Source organism: Scyliorhinus canicula, chromosome 13 (assembly GCF_902713615.1).
Source record: "Scyliorhinus canicula chromosome 13, sScyCan1.1, whole genome shotgun sequence".
Classification (NCBI taxonomy): Eukaryota; Metazoa; Chordata; class Chondrichthyes; order Carcharhiniformes; family Scyliorhinidae; genus Scyliorhinus; species Scyliorhinus canicula.
Genome location: NC_052158.1, coordinates 69,990,047 through 70,009,006, shown reverse-complemented (window position 1 = coordinate 70,009,006; position 18,960 = coordinate 69,990,047). Strand labels below are relative to the sequence as shown.

Below are 18,960 nucleotides of genomic sequence, written 5' to 3'. Positions count from 1 at the left end.
TTTGCTTAACCATACTGAGAATTGCATCTCTCTGGATGTCTGGTGAGGACAGATCAGACTGAGATGCCTACCCCTAATACATGTTCCCTGGGTCAAAGACCCTGTTGGCACCAACTATCTTGGCATTTAAATGGTGGGTGTCATCGAGAAACGGGCAAAAACGTCACCCATGGAACCTGTGCCCCAGTGGGAAATAGGGATGTTTTAAGTGGGTTAGAAAGATGTGTGCTGCAGTGAGAATTATACTTTTCTTTTGGTCCCAAATTAAAGTTTGTGTACTCTTGTTATTTCCTTGGTATTTCAGCCCAGCGTCCGATGGGGCACGGAACGAGACGACACATGAAGTTGCCCAAATGCGAATCCGTCACCAGGTTGAGCTCACGGAACTTCACAAGAAGCGTGGTGAGGTGTGTGTTTGCATGGAACAAAACGCTTCTCATCTGTCCCACTTTGATGTAGCTCCTGTCGTGGACTGGACTGGCCCCTGAACTTCCTGGTGTAGCTCCTCTAAAAGCATTTTTTAAAGGCACTTGTGTCATGGGCAGTGTTTGGATTTGGATTACATTTATTGTCACATGTACCGAGGTACAGTGAAAAGTATTGTTCTGCGTCCAGTCCAGACAGATCGTTCCATACATGGGAAAATGTAGGGCATACATAAATACACAATGTAAATACATAGACACAGGCATTGGGTGAAGCATACGAAGTGTTGTACTACTCAGTAGAGAAGATGTGTGAAGAGATCAGTTCAGTCCATAAGAGGGTCATTCAGGAGTCAGGCAACAGCATGAAAGAAGCTGTTTTTGAACCTGTTAGTGCGTGTTCTCAGATTTTTGTATCTCCTGCCCGCTGGAAGATGTAAAAGAGAGAATAACCTGGGTGGGAGGGGGTCTTAGATTATGCTGCCCACTTTCCCAAGACAGTGGGAGGTGTAGACAGAATTAGTGGATGGGAGGCGGTTTCATATGGTGGACTGGGCTGTGTTCATGACTCTGTAGTTTCTGACGGTCTTGGACCAAGCAATCAGATAGAGTGCTTTCTATGATGCACCTGTAAAAATTGGGAAGAGTCAATATGGACGTGCCGAGTTTCCTGAGGAAGTTTAGGCGCTGTTGCGCTTTCTTGGTCATAGCGTTGACGAGGGTGGACCAGGACAGATTGTTGGTGATGTGCACACCTAGGAATTTGAAGCTGTCAATCATCTCCACCTCGGCATCATTGATGCATACAGGGGTGTATACCATACTTTGCTTCCTGAAGTCAATGGCCAGCTCCTTAGTTTTGCTGATGTTGAGGGAGAGATTGTTGTCGCTACACCACGCCACTAGGTTCTCTATCTCCCTCCTGTATTCTGACTCATCGTTGTTTGAGATTCGACCCGCTGCGTTGTGTCATCAGCCAACTTGTAGGTGGAGTTGAAGCCAAATTTTGCCACGGTCATGTGTTGTATAGGGAGTATAGTAGGGGGCTAAGTACGTAGTCTTGCGGGGCCCTGGCATTGAGGACTATCATGGAGGGGGTGTTGTTATCTTTACTGATTCTGTTTTCATATTGTCCACGATCAAAGTTTTTTATGTGAGACAGTAGTGTGGTTTCTTAACTCAAGAGTGGTTTGTCCCAATTTAAATAATTTCCAAAAGCAAGCTTGTGATGAATTTAAAACAAATAGGATTATTTATTCACACAGCTTTTGTAACAATCCTGTAGTTTTCTAAGATAAATTGATACTTTAGCTGGAGTGGAGGTCTTGTAAAGCAGAGAATTCTTAGGAAAGTGCAAGTTTCTTGTTGTTGAATTGCCAGGGGGGTATTGGAGAAGCCTTCTCCCACTTTCAAAATGTAACCGTTTCATGTTCGCTGCATGGTGTCTTGTAGCTGGTTTAATGATTTTTCAGATGGGTATCTCATGGTGTCTTTAGTCAAACAGATAATAAACATGGCTCCCTTAATCATCTGATCTTTTATGAATTCAAAATCCTTCCCAAAAAACGGTAGCGGGTAATTTTTTTCCGCATTGTGTTTTAGCTTTTCTCACACACGCAGCTTTTCACACAGCTGTGGTTTCTGTACTTGAATGACCCTATTCAGTTTAAATTACCCTTTTGAATGCGTTTCAGGAAAGACAGAGTCTTGATGTCTTTCTGCCCCAGTGTAAAGTTCAAAGGCGAGTCGGCTAATGTGGGACAGTCTTGTTCTGTTAATGGTTCATCCTGAACAAAGAGGCTTGTGAATTTCACAAGTGGCTGTGATCGTCCATATTTTAATTAGGTACTTGATTGATACTAATGTCTGCCTGAAGTCGCTATTGCCATCGTCACATGGTATATTGTCAACATCGTAAAAGCTCTGTCCATTTTAAAAATACAGTTTTAAAATTTGTAATATCTTCATGCCTGTACTGGTCATTATACTTGTAAAAGCTCCAAATTACCAGTGTAAGGAACGTCTTCCTGGCCTGAATGGCCTTTGGTTAGTCTGCTTGGTGTATGTGTGATATGAGGAGGTTTGCACCATACTTGGGTCTGCTAGGTTTTATTCACCAAGTGTTTTTGTTCCTCCTTCAGCTTGCCCAGAACGTGATTGAACTCAATAGTCAACTCCAGCAAAAGGACAAAGAGATCCATGCAAATGAAGCAAAGTAAGTGGCAATCAGCAAGAATTCAGAAATTCCCGTCCTTTACCGTGTACTGAGATTTCTCTGTCCTTTATTTGAGTATAAGTGCCAGTGTGCCATTTTTGTATCACAAGCAAGATGTCCAAGCCTGATCTTGTGTGACAGCAGCCATGCAGTGGATCTCGCTGGGTAGTGATCTGGAACTCAAACACCGATAGATTTGATTGCCTTCCCCAGTATTGGATGTTAGGACCAGCTGCTGTCATGCCTGAGATAGGATAACTTGGACGTAAGTGGGAATTGACCACTGCTCTCTGATTTGGCCATTCACTGAATTAACCTGTGAAACATTGAGATGTGAAAGAGTAGTTCCAATGCATCCCAGCCACCATCCAGAGGAGAGAAAGGTGTTGAGCACATACTGAGCCTTTGAAGTTGGGTAGGTAAGGGCTTTTGGAATAATGTTAAGAAGATGGGATGGTACCTTGAACTGAAACTGTGCTTTCCTGCCTATTTGCCTTAAAGCTTTTGTATCGTTATGCTGTGAGCTTTAATCTGCCTAGCTTTTATGTTTTTTCATTTGAAGGATGCTGGAATATGAGAAGCAAATAAAACAGCTGAGTAGCGAGTGCCAGGAGCTACGGAATAAGCTCCAGGAGCTGGAGCAAGCCAATCAGACGCTGAAGGATGAATACGATGCCCTTCAGATCACTTTCACTGCTCTTGAGGAAAAACTGCGGAAAACCTCTGATGACAACCGAGAGCTAATCTCTAGGTGGATGGCCGAGAAAGCACAGGAGGCTAATCGGTTAAACGCAGAAAATGAGAAGGATACCTGGTACGGTTTAGTCTGTTAAAGCTTATGGCTTTCTGCACAGTGTCAATGTCATTCCATTGATAGTGGCCAGAGGTGGGGAAGGTTAGGTTAGGGTGTGTGTGACACAGGCTAGTCTTTTTAATCAATTGTTCTCTGATTATGGCAACAATGCAGTTATTGGTTATCCCTAATTCACTGACGGTCTACCGGCCTTGAACAAATACTTAATGTGCTCTGAATTGGCCTATACAAGAGTTAACTGAGTAATCTCGAGTCATCTGTCAGCCAGATGAGGTCAACTGAGAAGTTCCAGGGTGTCAGTGAATCACCTCTGGCAGCTTTAGTATTTTATTTTCTCAACCAATGCAGAACTGACCAGATTTATTGAATTGATTTTCACATCTCATGACCTGCTTCAGTATGATGAACTACTGTGCTATATGTCGAGTCCTTTACCAGTGTTGCTGAGGGTGAAATCTGGGAGATGCTCCAAAATCTTTCATGGTTGAGCGGATGTGCCTGTTAGCGCCATAACCTGGTCGTATCTTTTGATTGCAAGAAGTTTGGAATATTGTTAGATTGCCCCACTGATAAAAAGCTAACTGGAGCTTTTGCAGGCATTGGTCTGAATCTGGACCACATGCTGTTTGGGATTGAGTACCATACATGGAAACACTAGGTATCTGGCCATTGTCTACTGCCACATCTCCATGTCATTGAGATTCCCAAGTACAAACTGTAGATACTCTTCGTATTAAACCGGTTGTAGATTGGTGCTTTACTGCACATGTGAGTACCACATTAATGAGTTCTCACATGACGAGGCTTCAGATTTCGGCTGTCAAGCTCTGTGCGCCACTGTCACCAAGGCATTGCAGTAGTGCCCTTCATTATCCTCACAACTGTGCTATTTTCAACATAAGTAGGACGGTGTGTGTTAGGAATAAAAGCTGCTTCTAAATGTTAAGCGCATACGAGAATCAAAGCCACATTCTAGGTTTCAGGAGTTTTAATGATGAGAGTCAGATGAAGTAATAACTTCTGAAGGGACCAACCAGCATTGGCACGGGGAAGGTTGGCATCTTTGCTGTTACTGAGAACTGGTTCCGTGCTGGCCTCTCGACAATTACTTGAACTGGTTCTGTGCTGTATTTAGACTCTGGAAGGGGAAATCAGTTAATTGTTCCTGTACTGTGCTCCATGTGCCTCAGTTATTGAGAGACCTTGTTGTATGATTTAGTCAATCTGTGTCCTACATTCTTGATTTATTCATTTTTTAATCCTTGGTAACCAAATGGACAGCTGTTGCGGCATGGGACTCTCTAATATAAAGATTACCAGTTGAGGTCAAGCCTGGGTTTGCTTTAGTGCCAAATAAGGACTTGGTTTGATTCTCTATTGAGCAAAGCCGAAGCATTTGTTCTGCCTTCAGCCAGAAGTGCCAAATGGATGATCCACCTTGGGTCCCAAGCATCACAGATGCCAGTCTTCAGCCAATTCAATTCACTCCATGTGAGATCAAGAAATAGCTGAAGGCACTGATTACTGCAAAGGCTATGGGTCCTGACGATATTCTAGCAATAGTGCGGAAGACTTGTAATCCAGAACTAGCCGCACCTTCAACCAATCTGTTCCAGTACAGCTACGACAATGGCAAGGTGGAAAATTATACAGGTCCGCCCAGTTCACATAAAGCAGGACATATCCAGTCTGACCAATTACAGCCCCAACTGTCGACCCTTGATCATCAGTAAATTGATGGAAGGGGTTGTCGAAAGTGTTATCAAGTGACACTTAGCAATATCCTGCTCACTGATGCTCAGTTTGGTTTCTGCCTCTTGACCTCATTACAGTCTTGATCCAAACATGGACAAAAGAGCTGAGCTCCAGAGGTGAGGCGAGAGCAACTGTCTTGCCATCGAGGCAGCATTCGACTAAGTGTGACATCAAGGAACCATAGCAAAACTGAGGCCAATGGGAATCAGGAGGCAAACTCTCCACTGGATGGATTTAGAACTAGCATAATGGAAAATAGTTGTGACTGATGGAGGTCAATCATCTCAAACCTGGGACATCACTGCAAGAGTTCCTTAAGGTAATGTCCTAGAGCCAACCATCTTCAGCTGCTTCAACAATGATCTTCCCTCCAACATAAGGTCAGATGCGGGAATATTCGCTGATGATTGCACAATGTTCAGCACCATTCACCACTCATATTGAAGAAGCCCATATACAAATACAGCAAGACCGTGCCAATATCCTGGCTTGTGCTGATCAGTGGCAAGTAACATTTGGACTGCATAAATGCCAGGCAAAGGCCATCACCAACAAGAGAGAACCAAACAATTTTCCCTTGGCATTCAATGGCATTATCATTACTGAATCCCCCACTATCCACATCCTGGGGGGTTATCATTGATCAGAGATTGAACTGGACTAGCCATATAAATACTGTGGCTACAAGAGCAGGTCAGAGACTAGATATTTTTGCTTGTGTGAATCACCTGTCCACCAGACATGAGTCAGGATTAAGATGGAATATTCTCCATATGCCTGGATGAGTGCAGCTCCCAACAACACTCAGGAAACTCCACCCCTCCAGGACAGAGCTGCTCACTTGATTAGCACTCCATCCACCTCCAGTGGCAGTAGTGTATATCATCTACAATTTGCACTGCAACAACTCACCTTTGGTAGCATCTTCCAAACCTATGACCTCTACCACCTAGAAGGACAAGAGCAGCAGATGCATGGGAACACCTACACCTGTAGGTTCCCCTTCCAGTCTGATGACATCCTGACTTGGAAATAAATCCCAGTTCCTGCAGTTTCTGGGTCAAAATCCTGATAGTCCCTTCCTGACATATAATGTGGGTGTACGTACTCCACATTGATTGCAGCGGTTCAAGGTACCTGCTTACCGCCAACACCTTGAGGATAATTAAGGATGGGCAATAAATGCTGGCCTAGCCAGTGACGTCCACATCTTGAAACTTAAAAATAAAAAAGGAAACAAGTCAATTTGAGCGATGTCTTTTTCCATTTAATTGCTCCAAACTGAAGTTTGATGTTGAATTTGTTCCACTGCACCAAGCTATTGCCCTTCTCCCACGTAGTTTTGTTGGATCTGAATTTTACTTTGAAGTTCACTACTGTATGCACGGCGTTTGTCGCCTGTTTTCTTCACCTTTATAACCTGGGCGTTTTCCACCTCTCAGGAGACGGCAGGCAAAGCTGAAAAAGGATCTTGCTGAGGCTGCCAAAGAGCCGTTGAATATTGACCCGTGAGTTGCTTCTCTTGACGTGTCTTTTTTTAGTGCACGAACACTTGATGCCTGCAATGTTCCCTCTAAACCACGCATTGTACAGCTACCGGAAACACAATGCGCAGTGCAACAAACAGTCCCCACATAGCCAACACTCCCTTTGAGATGTATTTTTGCACGGCTGTGTGTCAATCTTGGTGCGAAGTGTGTTTCTGCTGCTCTGTGAAGAGCAGTTGTACTTGTCCTTAGTGGAGTTAATGACTGACATTTGCCTTCCTTCTGCTCTCTGACTCTCAAGGGATGATGATATAGAGGTGCTAGGTGAGGAAGGGCCCGATGCATCTGGAGAAACGTCACCGGTGCGCGCAACACAGAGGACCCCCAGGTGAGAGCTTGGGTCTCGGAGGGTTGTAGGGGACACGGGGACTTAAAAAGAAAATGAGGATATCTGACAGACTGGGTTACAGCTTGGTAATAGATAATTGAGTTCAGTGTGTTTTGCGATTGTTTCTGGTTATTTCTTTAGCTCCACTGATTACTCTGGGATTGAATGTGCTGACCAGTGTAGCACTGACCCAGGTAGAAATAGGAAGGTTCAAATTCTTAATTTTGTTTAGGCAGCTAATTACAGACCGGGTGGTGGTTGGTGTTGTACACATCCAGAGTTCTGGACGGCAAGTAATAGTTGGGGATCCTTCTCCTGATGACTATCTGGTAACCCCTGCTGGAAAATGTATTTGTGCGAGGACATAGATGAAGGTACAATTGTGTTGGTGGCAATAATCCACTCTGTTGTCAAGATTCGTGCGTGTGGATTGGCCACTGGAGTCTTTAAGAGAGAAAATTGACCAAAACACCACACTCTTCAATCATTTTGCTTTTGTTTATTTATTTTATTTTTATTTATGTAACTACATATCTGATTTTCCCATCAGTACCACCAGTGAGAGACCTGTACATGCCAGAATTACACTATTATGCAGGCCTTCAAAACAAAATTGGAAAGACAAAATCTGCAGCTCTGCTGCTGGTTGTTTATGATGGTTTCTGCAAATGGAGGGCAAACGTTTTCTTCCTGAACCGTACACTTCAGGATCAGTGCAGTTCTTCAAAAATGTATGTTTTTTGATGATAGGAGAATACTTCCAAACTCTGTCCCAGCAATAATGTGGGAACAAGATTTTTTTAGGAATGGACAAAGCATAACAAACTTCATCTGTTTCCATAGATCAGCCTTGTCTGCTCAACATCTTCAATCCATTCTCATGCCACAAACGCATTGAATGATTCCACTTAACAGTGTCCATTTCAACAGCCTTTTCTGGCAACTTACAACAGCTGAATTCCCCTTTGGGAGCAAGAAACTCCTCCTAACTTCTTGCTCCTTTCTTTGCCGTTTTAAACATTTCGAATGGCTACAGCACAGAAGGAAGTCACTTGGGGCCCCAGTGCCAACACTGACTCTCCGCAATTCAAGCCTTTCATCCGACGAAACAATTTGTTTCAAATCAGTTTTGATAATTCTCTTCATGATCTTGTAAAATGCAACCCGAGTTTCCTAATTTTTTTCCACCCAAAAAAAAACATGCAATTCGTCAGACTTTTAACCTCTCCTCCGAACTGAAGTTCCCGATGCTTGGAATTCAGACGGAAATTGTTCAGCAGTCACCACTTAATGCACAATTTGTTTGCTATGGGGAGCGTATTAGCCTGAAGGGTCCACCCTACAGAGTGGGATAGTATTTGGAGGGTTTCATGAATTGTGCCAAGTTTCAGTAGATAAAGGGACTGACGCATTCACATCAGAGAGGTATTTGCTTCAGGTCTTGGTCTGTGCAGAGGTAGCCACTCTTGGCTGCAGTGGGATGCTGCTATTGCCCTCGCTCACCAGGATCTGGCCAATGTTACTTTGCCTCCCCGGTATCTTTTATCATTATCACTGCTGCTGGACATACAAAAGACAAAGAAAATTGGTAGGCAGCGTGTGGCTGAATTTTCAATAGTACTGTGAGCTGGTAAGACTCCCTTGCTATCATTGCGGTTTGGTAAAGTGGCCCCTGCGCAGCACCGCAACAGATATAAAATGATGGGACAGAAGCAGAAAATACTGAACAATCTCAGGAGGTCTGACAGCATCTGTGGAGCATCTCGCCATCAATACTGTCAGACCTGCTAAGATTGTCCAGCATTTTCTGGTTTTGCTTAAGATTCCAGCATCCACAGTAATTTGCTTCTATAAAATGATGGGAGGTTGTTCATGGTGAAGATCAGCTTTAAGCGTAACCCAGTCACACATTCATGGTGGGATGCAAGGGGCACTGAGACACAATGACAGGGTAGGGTCGCTCTGTTAACATTTTGAGTGTATGCAGAGGAAACCGTGAAGGTATATGTTGGTGGAGAGCTCTCGTAGTTTGCAATGAGTACGGCAGTAGTGTAAGTGCATGCTGAAGAGCCAAAGCAAACTAAACGTAATTGCGCTTTGCATCTTTTTCTAATTCAGTGACTCACTTTTTGATTCGTAAAGCCAAAAGCCACTTTGAGTGGAGACTGGTTGGATGTCCTATTGACAGTGATCCACCACCACTTTTTCAACTACAGGTGGATGAACTTGCCTATTGGTATTTCCACTTGCAGTGAAAAGGTGTTCGGGTGCTGTTCATATTCCTCCCTTCTCGACAATGCACCATTCATATTTCTCTTCCTTCAGCAGCTGCCATCAGGGTTTCTCCTGAGGACAACAAACCTTGGCCAAGCTTAGTCCAGACTAAGTACACTCTTGGCTGCACGTGCCCAACACAAAATGTATTTTAGCTGTCTCAATGCCAGATCCAGGGGGGGGCGGCAAATGCATTTGTAGAGGTCATACATTGGCATGGCAAATGGAAACGTGATTTCCCCATCCAGTCCCAGAGTGTGAAATGACAGTGTCTGACCCACTGTCCCACCCAGTTCCGGAGTGTGAAAGGACAGTGTCTGACCCACTGTCCCACCCAGTTCCAGTGTGAAAGGACAGTGTCTGACCCACTGTCCCACCCAGTCCCAGAGTGTGAAAGGACAGTGTCTGACCCACTGACCCACCCAGTTCCAGAGTGTGAAAGGACAGTGTCTGACCCACTGTCCCACCCAGTCCCAATGTGAAAGGACAGTGTCTGACCCACTGTCCCACCCAGTTCCGGAGTGTGAAAGGACAGTGTCTGACCCACTGTCCCACCCAGTCCCAGAGTGTGAAAGGACAGTGTCTGACCCACTGTCCCACCCAGTCCCAGAGTGTGAAAGGACAGTGTCTGACCCACTGACCCACCCAGTTCCAGAGTGTGAAAGGACAGTGTCTGACCCACTGTCCCACCCAGTTCCAGAGTGTGAAAGGACAGTGTCTGACCCACTGTCCCACCCAGTTCCAGTGTGAAAGGACAGTGTCTGACCCACTGTCCCACCCAGTCCCAGAGTGTGAAAGGACAGTGTCTGACCCACTGACCCACCCAGTTCCAGAGTGTGAAAGGACAGTGTCTGACCCACTGTCCCACCCAGTCCCAATGTGAAAGGACAGTGTCTGACCCACTGTCCCACCCAGTTCCGGAGTGTGAAAGGACAGTGTCTGACCCACTGTCCCACCCAGTCCCAGAGTGTGAAAGGACAGTGTCTGACCCACTGTCCCACCCAGTCCCAGAGTGTGAAAGGACAGTGTCTGACCCACTGACCCACCCAGTTCCAGAGTGTGAAAGGACAGTGTCTGACCCACTGTCCCACCCAGTTCCAGAGTGTGAAAGGACAGTGTCTGACCCACTGTCCCACCCAGTCCCAGAGTGTGATAGGACAGTGTCTGACCCACTGTCCCACCCAGCCCCAGAGTGTGAAAGGACAGTGTCTGACCCACTGTCCCACCCAGTCCCAGAGTGTGATAGGACAGTGTCTGACCCACTGTCCCACCCAGCCCCAGAGTGTGAAAGGACAGTGTCTGACCCACTGTCCCACCCAGTCCCAGAGTGTGATAGGACAGTGTCTGACCCACTGTCCCACCCAGTCCCGGAGTGTGAAAGGACAGTGTCTGACCCACTGTCCCAGTGTGTGAAAGGACAGTGTCTGACCCACTATCCCAGTGTGTGAAAGGACAGTGTCTGACCCACTGTCCCACCCAGTCCCAGAGTGTGAAAGGACAGTGTCTGACCCACTGTCCCACCCAGTCCCAGAGTGTGATAGGACAGTGTCTGACCCACTGTCCCACCCAGTCCCGGAGTGTGAAAGGACAGTGTCTGACCCACTGTCCCAGTGTGTGAAAGGACAGTGTCTGACCCACTATCCCAGTGTGTGAAAGGACAGTGTCTGACCCACTGTCCCACCCAGTCCCAGAGTGTGAAAGGACAGTGTCTGACCCATTGTCCCACCCAGTCCCAGAGAGTGAAAGGACAGTGTCTGACCCACTGTCCCACCCAGTCCCAGAGTGTGAAAGGACAGTGTCTGACCCACTGTCCCAGTGTGTGAAAGGAGAGTGTCTGACCCACTGTCCCAGTGTGTGAAAGGACAGTGTCTGACCCACTGTTCCACCCAGCCCCAGAGTGTGAAAGGACAGTGTCTGACCCACTATCCCACCCAACCCCAGAGTGTGAAATGACAGTGTCTGACCCACTGTCCCACCCAGCCCCAGTGTATGAAAGGACAGTGTCTGACCCACTGTCCCAGTGTGTGAAAGGACAGTGTCTGACCCACTGTCCCACCCAGTCCCAGAGTGTGAAAGGACAGTGTCTGACCCACTGTTCCACCCAGCCCCAGAGTGTGAAAGGACAGTGTCTGACCCACTGTCCCACCCAGCCCCAGTGTGAAAGGACAGTGTCTGACCCACTATACCACCCAGTCCCAGAGTGTAAAAGGACAGTGTCTGACCCACTGTCCCACCCAGTCCCAGAGTATGAAAGGACAGTGACTGACCCACTGTCCCACCCAGTCCCAGAGGGGGAAAGGACAGTGTCTGACCCACTGTACGACCCAGTCCCAGAGTGTGAAAGGACAGTGTCTGACCCACTGTCCCAGTGTGTGAAAGGACAGTGTCTGACCCACTGTCCCAGTGTGTGAAAGGACAGTGTCTGATCCACTGTCCCAGTGTGTGAAAGGACAGTGTCTGATCCACTGTTCCACCCAGCCCCAGAGTGTGAAAGGACAGTGTCTGACCCACTGTCCCAGTGTGTGAAAGGACAGTGTCTGACCCACTATACCACCCAGTCCCAGAGTGTGAAAGGACAGTGTCTGACCCACTGTCCCACCCAGTCCCAGAGTGTGATAGGACAGTGTCTGACCCACTGTCCCACCCAGCCCCAGAGTGTGAAAGGACAGTGTCTGACCCACTGTCCCACCCAGTCCCAGAGTGTGATAGGACAGTGTCTGACCCACTGTCCCACCCAGCCCCAGAGTGTGAAAGGACAGTGTCTGACCCACTATACCACCCAGTCCCAGAGTGTGAAATGACAGTGTCTGACCCACTGTCCCACCCAGCCCCAGAGTGTGAAAGGACAGTGTCTGACCCACTGTCCCAGTGTGTGAAAAGACAGTGTCTGACCCACTGTCCCACCCAGCCCCAGAGTGTGAAAGGACAGTGTCTGACACACTCACCCACTGTCCCAGAGTGTGAAAGGACAGTGTGTGACCCACTGTACATCCCAGCCCCAGAGTGTGAAATGACAGTGTCTGACTCACTGTTCCATCAGACGATAAATATTCTACAATATTTCTGCTGCTCATTGCAGAACATGGCCTCTGTGGATGCCCCGGTGTGGTTAATGAGTGAGAATAGGATCAGGCTAGACTCTGAAGCCCCCACCTAGTTTAGGAAATAGTGTCCAGATGCTCCTGATTGCTCATGCACATGAAAAAAATGCCACTTTGCTGAGTTTCTGAGATGTATAAACTACGCGCTTCAGACAATGGTTGAGGAGGATTGGAGTGATGAATAGAGTGTCGGATTTTTACGTGAACATAGGAGGGAGTTTCATTGCTGTGTGTTCAGAGTATTTAGCTGTGTGCCTCTGTATTTGGTGAGCAGTGTCGGGGTGAAAGATTTGTGAGCATCACTTTGAGTTTCAGTTAATGCACTGAAGGTGAGTGGACATTGATTGAACTGCACTGTCTCACACTGACGGTCATTTCTTCTCTGTTCTGTGTAGAAGGACTTCGCAGACGTCTGGTCTCTTGGATTCTATCGGTAGTATCTTTGGGTAGGTTAGGATCACCCCACATTTATTTTTCACCGTTGTGTATTTAAAATGTGACTTGACCTAAGAGCTATTAATCAGATATTATTTATCTTTCTCACTGGCAATTATGCATCTCTATCCATCCTACTCTGTGCCATACTCTCCTATTCCATTCAACTATTTCTACTAATTATGCTAATCCGGTGAGCACTTTACTCATGGGGCTAAGTTCTTGCTTTTCACCTGTCTGCAGCAGTGAACCCAAGATTAAGCCACAAGTCCTGCAGCAGTGAAAATTGGAGAGGACTTACAGAAATTAAGTTTGTGAATATACAGTAAAGCATGTTCTGTAGCCAGTGCATATTTAGTGGTACTCTAATTTTTTTTTAAAAAAAGAATCTCCTCTTCCTCAAAAGCCCCCATCTGTTTTATTTTCAATCTTGTGAATCTTCCATTGGCCACATCCCAAACATGAGCACTAAGCCTGCCCCAGAACTGGTCATTTGCACCCTGCCCTGTCTCAATCATTTCGCTCTCTCTCCCTCTTTGGGTGCAGTGCTTTAGGCACCATTTGCTCTCCATTACCTCAACGCGTGTGGCCAATCTTCATGTGTGACTCTCGGCAATGAGTGACAACAGACGACTTTGATGTAGGGTAGGGACCTTGTCCTCGAATACACATGCTCAGTCTCCGGCAGGAGTCGTTGACTAGTGATCAGGAGAGGAAAGTCTGGCCGATTTTTCATCATCTCACCACCAGCCTTAGTTCATTTGTTGCCTGCAACGATGTCAACTAAACCCGCATAGCAATGGAATGGGACCTTTTACGTCTGTAGCTCAGTTTTGTTTGTCCATTGAGCCATTAGAGCTACTTGTATCTCAATATTTGTGTATCAGTATTTCTTCAATAGTCTATAATGTGTTCAAGATCAGTTAATGCATCTTGCTTCGCTACCTCCTTACTATGCCATCCTAGAGCACCTGTATAGTTACACACTTTGTTCCAAATGTATGTTGATACCCGATTACAGATTCTGCCAGTGCTGAGTAAATCAGAGATTCTGTATTTGCCACCTTTAGAAAACGTTCGCCAACATTGCACGGAACTGTGACTGATGTCCCCAGTGTCCGTACGGGACCATGCAATGAGATGCGACTTCCCACCACGGCACGCCACGTATTTGTGAGTATTCAAACAAAAGGCTGGATAAGTACATAGAGAGAAATGAAATAGAAGGACGAGCTACTAGGGTTGAATGAAGTAGGATGGGTGGAGGCTCATGTGGAACATAAACATAAGCACTCATTGGACGAAAAGCTCTGTTTCCGTGTTGTAAATTCTATGCATTCTGGCTCTTCAATAAAAACAAAGGCCAATTTTCGTGAGTCCTCCCTCGGTGTCTCGCTGGGTCTCAGAATTTCAATAATTTTCCGACTGGACTGAGTCCCTGTTCAGTACTGGCTCTGCAGGACCATTGAATTAACACCATGGTGTCCATTTAGGCTAGTTGTGAGTTTTGTATGGGAATGCACAAGAATTAAAAGACCTTTGCAGTCCACCTGACTGGTCTTAATGTCTAGGGAATATGCTGCACAATACCGACTCGAACTATCGGCTACAATACTGACTCATTTGGGTCAAACTAATGATGTATCCATTTCTTTTAATTGAGCAAAAGTACAAGTTGGAAAGGCAAGATAAAATCCTGACATGATAGATCAGTTGATTGAAATGTGACTAAAGAATCACTTGTGTCTGAAATATCACAAAGTGCTTCTCGTTAAGTACTTTCTGAAGTGCAATGAAATCTATAGACTCAAACAGCATTGCATAATGTACATTATTGGCTACTGTTTTAAATATATTTACATGCTTTTAGCACATCAAAAAGGAGGTTGAGTGCTTTTGAGTCTCGAACAGGCCCACGCAACATATTGGAAAGAGCAGGCACCTCAGACTTAATGACCATGTCTCATTCAGCATTTTTATTGAATTCCAATTCCACCGTCTGCCGTGTTGGTATTTGAACCTGGGTCTCTAGATTACTGGTCCTGTGACAATACCACTAGAACACTGCCAGGAAGACCGTACAATTTCATCTGTCATTGCATCCAGCTGTTAAATGATACCCTTGCTCCATCTAGGAGTCCTTTGCATGAATTGACCCACCTTATCATTCTCCGAAACCCCCATACTTCCCATCCTAATCTAGGTAGGCTGTGATGGTAGATGGGTTCCTGATTATTTAATGGGACTTCAGTCCCATGTTTCGGAGAGAGTCCATGGAAGATGTCTGACTGAACGAGTCATGGTCAGGTTGGGCGGTCTGCGGCTGTTTGTGCTGCATGACTCTGATGACTGACCGAGACCCACAGTGTCTCCCTGTTCAGTGTTGGGAGGGTTCTGTGGCAGTACCTATTTGAAAGAATGAAAATAAATAACTTGCAATTGTATTATGCCATTCACCACACCAGGGTATCCAAAAGTGCTTTACAGCCAGTGAAGCACTTAGTAATAGTCACTGTTTTGATCTGACAAACAAAGCAGTTAACCTGCATGTAACAATGGTCCCGTCAACAGCAATGAGATAGATGACCAGATAATCTGTTTGAGTGGTGTTAATTGAAGGATAAATATGGAACAGATCACCAAGGAAACTCATCTTTTCTTCGAATAATGTCAAGGGATTTTATTACAATCAGTTGAGATATCAAATGGCACTTTGTTTTGGATTGATGATTTATTAATGGACAGAAAGCAGAGAATAGGAATAGTGATTTATTTTTGGGTTGTCGGGTAGTAAGCAACAAATGGGGCGGGGGGGGGGGGTTACTACAAAGAGCAGTGCTGGGGCCTCCGCTGTTTATAATCTATGTCAATTTTAGGGTAGCAAGGTATTTTATTTAATCAAGGGGTGGTCATCCCTGCCCGTCTGAGAATTGGCCCAGTTAAGGACCCCATGCTCAGAGTTACGAGCCATGGCCAAAGGTGGAACCAGTGAATTTTTGGTAGTGAAAGTGGATGAATTTGAACCTCGGGGTGACAGCTGCTTACAGGTGGAGGGTCATTCACAAAGATGACTTCTGTTTCCTTTAAGGACACATGCTGGCAGGCCAGCAGCACGGTTCAATTCCTGCACCAGCCTCCCCGAACAGGTGCTGGAATGTGGCGACTAGGGGCTTTTCAAAGTAACTTCATTTGAAGCCTACTTGTGACAATAAGCGATTTTTATTTTTATTTTCATTTCATTTCACATGAGGAAAGCAACATGAAAATCACCATGTGTTGTTTTCCCTAGTCATGTTGCTCAATAGTCATTGAAGCTGAAAATGGGAAGCTCTGATGAGCAATTAAAAGGGAAAGCACAGGACTGCGAGGTGTGGAGAAATGAGTAGAAAGCCTGACCTTGGGAAGATCATCACTTGGCCAACTGAAGCAGGTGACAACGGTGGCGTTCTAATGCCTAAAACTGTCTGGTCAGAGTGTCATATCAATAAGATGATCCCAGAATAATCCATTCCTTTCTTCAACTTTCACCCTGGATTTTCTTTTTTTTTAGGATGCTCACGACGGAGAGGTGAACGCAGTCAAGTTCAGTCCAGGATCCCGAGTGGTGGTGACAGGTGGGACAGACCGGAAAGTTAAACTCTGGGAGGTCTCATCAGGTATGTGAGAAAAATCTACTCTGCAGCCAGGTAATTGGACTAGAGCTGAACCTGGCTCTTGTGCCTGTGGCTATTTGATAATCAACACTATGGCCAATCACAGCATCGTTTTGGGGATTTTATCCTTATACCATCAGCGCTCATGTCACAAGCCTTGAGACCCTAGCTGCCCTTGTTTCCTATTCCCTGCTCTCTCTGCCTATGGGTGTTGACTTCCACCTTTTCACAGATGCCAAGCATTCTTCCAGAGCTTTGCCAAATGGACAATCTCGCCAGCGAGTATCGGTGGACTATTTCACTTTGGGATATATCATAGCTGAGCCTGATGCTGTCCTGATTAAACCTTCACACAAGAACGCTCTCCAGGTAGTGATCAGGAACCTTAGCTAATTTTTGCATTACACCATCCCATCATTCCAGGGGGGCTAAGATGCTGACTTCATAGCACTAACTGAGGGTAAAACTCAATGTATTGCTCGATGTATTGTTCATTGCCTCAGTATGCGATGTGGACGATAATACTTCAGTTTTTCCAAAGGCTAATGGTGGTTTTGTAATTGTCTAAAGCACAGAGGTCAGTGATGATAAGTAAACGGTCTGATGGCACTTTATTAAATGCCCACATACACACTCCCAGACCATCCTGCACTAGTTGCGCTGTGATGGTAACGGAGTTCCTGACAGTAACTGATGCTGCTGTTTCAATCGATGTTCTTGCAGAGATTTGGAATGTCTTTACAGTGAGCATCTCACAAAACTAGACACGCAGGAGCTTTTTGAGTGTTGTGGGATTTATCTCTGGTGCGTGACTGCAAGTTTTCAAGCTGAGACCTCCATTGAGAAAATTAGATGTGCTTTGCATTGGTCTAGATGCTAATATGAATTCCTAGTGATAATTAATCCTGACTGATTGCTACCTGCAAACCAATATTGTGCTACTCAAGACTTGCAATTGAACACTCTTGTTCAGCCATTCAGGGATGCTTCACCCCAATTGATTTTTAATGGTTTTGCTCTCCATTCCAATGAACAAGTGCCTGAAGCTGGCAGTCAATGTCAATGGTTTGGAAGATTGCACTTGGGAATCCCACATCATAGTGCTTTGGAGCTGCAGGATATGGCCTACTTCTAGAGATGAGATTTAATTTTTTTAAGTTGTTTTCTCTTTCTTCCCTTAAAAGTATTGGCTTTCACTGAGGGGCAGAGTCCTCCATTCTCGGTTTTTCTTGCTCACGTGATCTTTCTTCACAGGTTAGGCCAGTGAGTGTGGAGTACATCTTTGCCCAGTCCTACCCGTACGCAATGATCACAAACAGCAGAGTGGAAAATTTTTATTCCAACACCCTGCTGCCTAAGGGATTATACAGAGCATGCCTCAATTGAGCACATCCTCCACCCGGCCTGTGACTGTTACTGAAACTAAGTGTCTTCAATGGAAAGACTGCATTTCCAGCATTCAGATCCCACACCATGAATACAATTCATCCAGAAATATTAAATTAAAGAGAGAGAAGTGTCTGTCGAAGACTGTGGTTGTGACACTGCATACTGACCGATACACTGTTTGCTTTGTACAGGAAGGTGTGAACTGAAGGGCTCACTAACTGGCAGTAATGCTGGAATTACCAGCCTTGAATTTGACAGCATGGTAAGTCAGACTTTTCCTCAGTCCTTGCTGAAGCTACAGGTTAATTTAAATGTACAAAATTGTCCCTCTTTTGTAAGTGTTGCCAACCTTACAGTACCTCAAATAATTGGCCGTTTTTCATGTGTCATCCAAGAAATAGTGCATTATGAGGTTGTGTTTACCATTAGTGGGATGGAGGAGAGGGATTTGCTACCGCCTGATCATATCCCTACTACTCCATCGTCTGTATTAGCTTTCACTAAGATCATGGCAAGGGTCAGGGAGTACTTAAATGGGGCAGTGTCAAGGGGGATCTGGTGTGTGTCAAGGGAGATCTGGTGTGCATCTAGCCAATGGTTGATGAGACTTTGTGGACAGAGCTTACACAGCAGGCCAGTGTTATAATTGACCAAGGGGTATTCAAAATTAAGTGTCCCCCGCCCTCCGTCATATAGGCACATGCAAGCTCATTGCCCTGTCATTGAGGATAATTTTAGTTACGCTTACTAACCTGTTTGAATTAACAATACAGATTGTAAGTGATTGTTGTGGTTAACAACACTCCGTATTAGCCGTGGCGTGTTCTGTTATGGTTTAGCTCAATTTCTTCTTACAGTTTTAAGATAATGTTTTTTGCTCAGGGTGCGTACCTCCTTGCTGCCTCCAACGACTTTGCTAGTAGAATCTGGACTGTGGATGATTCCCGGCTGCGGGTAAGTTAAAATTGCTTGAGCCTGCTCTCTCAATCTGCTGACCAACTTCCTTCATATCCTCCCTGTGTAT

The 18,960-nt window shown here is 45.5% G+C and overlaps 1 protein-coding gene and 1 non-coding gene across 5 annotated transcripts in view; both read left to right on the top strand.

Annotated features, from left to right (window-relative positions):
- Positions 1-18,960, top strand: part of LOC119975455 (autophagy-related protein 16-1-like) — a 41,622-nt gene that overhangs the window by 6,904 nt on the left and 15,758 nt on the right. For 3 of the 4 annotated variants that reach the window (XM_038815131.1, XM_038815130.1, XM_038815134.1), the window contains 10 exons: positions 305-407; positions 2,567-2,640; positions 3,203-3,454; positions 6,652-6,717; positions 6,998-7,084; positions 12,855-12,905; positions 13,965-14,067; positions 16,445-16,550; positions 18,128-18,198; positions 18,819-18,890. In XM_038815131.1, the coding sequence (XP_038671059.1) occupies positions 305-407; positions 2,567-2,640; positions 3,203-3,454; positions 6,652-6,717; positions 6,998-7,084; positions 12,855-12,905; positions 13,965-14,067; positions 16,445-16,550; positions 18,128-18,198; positions 18,819-18,890 (985 nt within the window). The remainder of the gene's footprint in view (positions 1-304; positions 408-2,566; positions 2,641-3,202; positions 3,455-6,651; positions 6,718-6,997; positions 7,085-12,854; positions 12,906-13,964; positions 14,068-16,444; positions 16,551-18,127; positions 18,199-18,818; positions 18,891-18,960) is intronic. The other variant, XM_038815133.1, reaches the window with a different exon arrangement.
- On the top strand, positions 17,124-17,382 carry LOC119976899. The gene has a single exon (XR_005463057.1).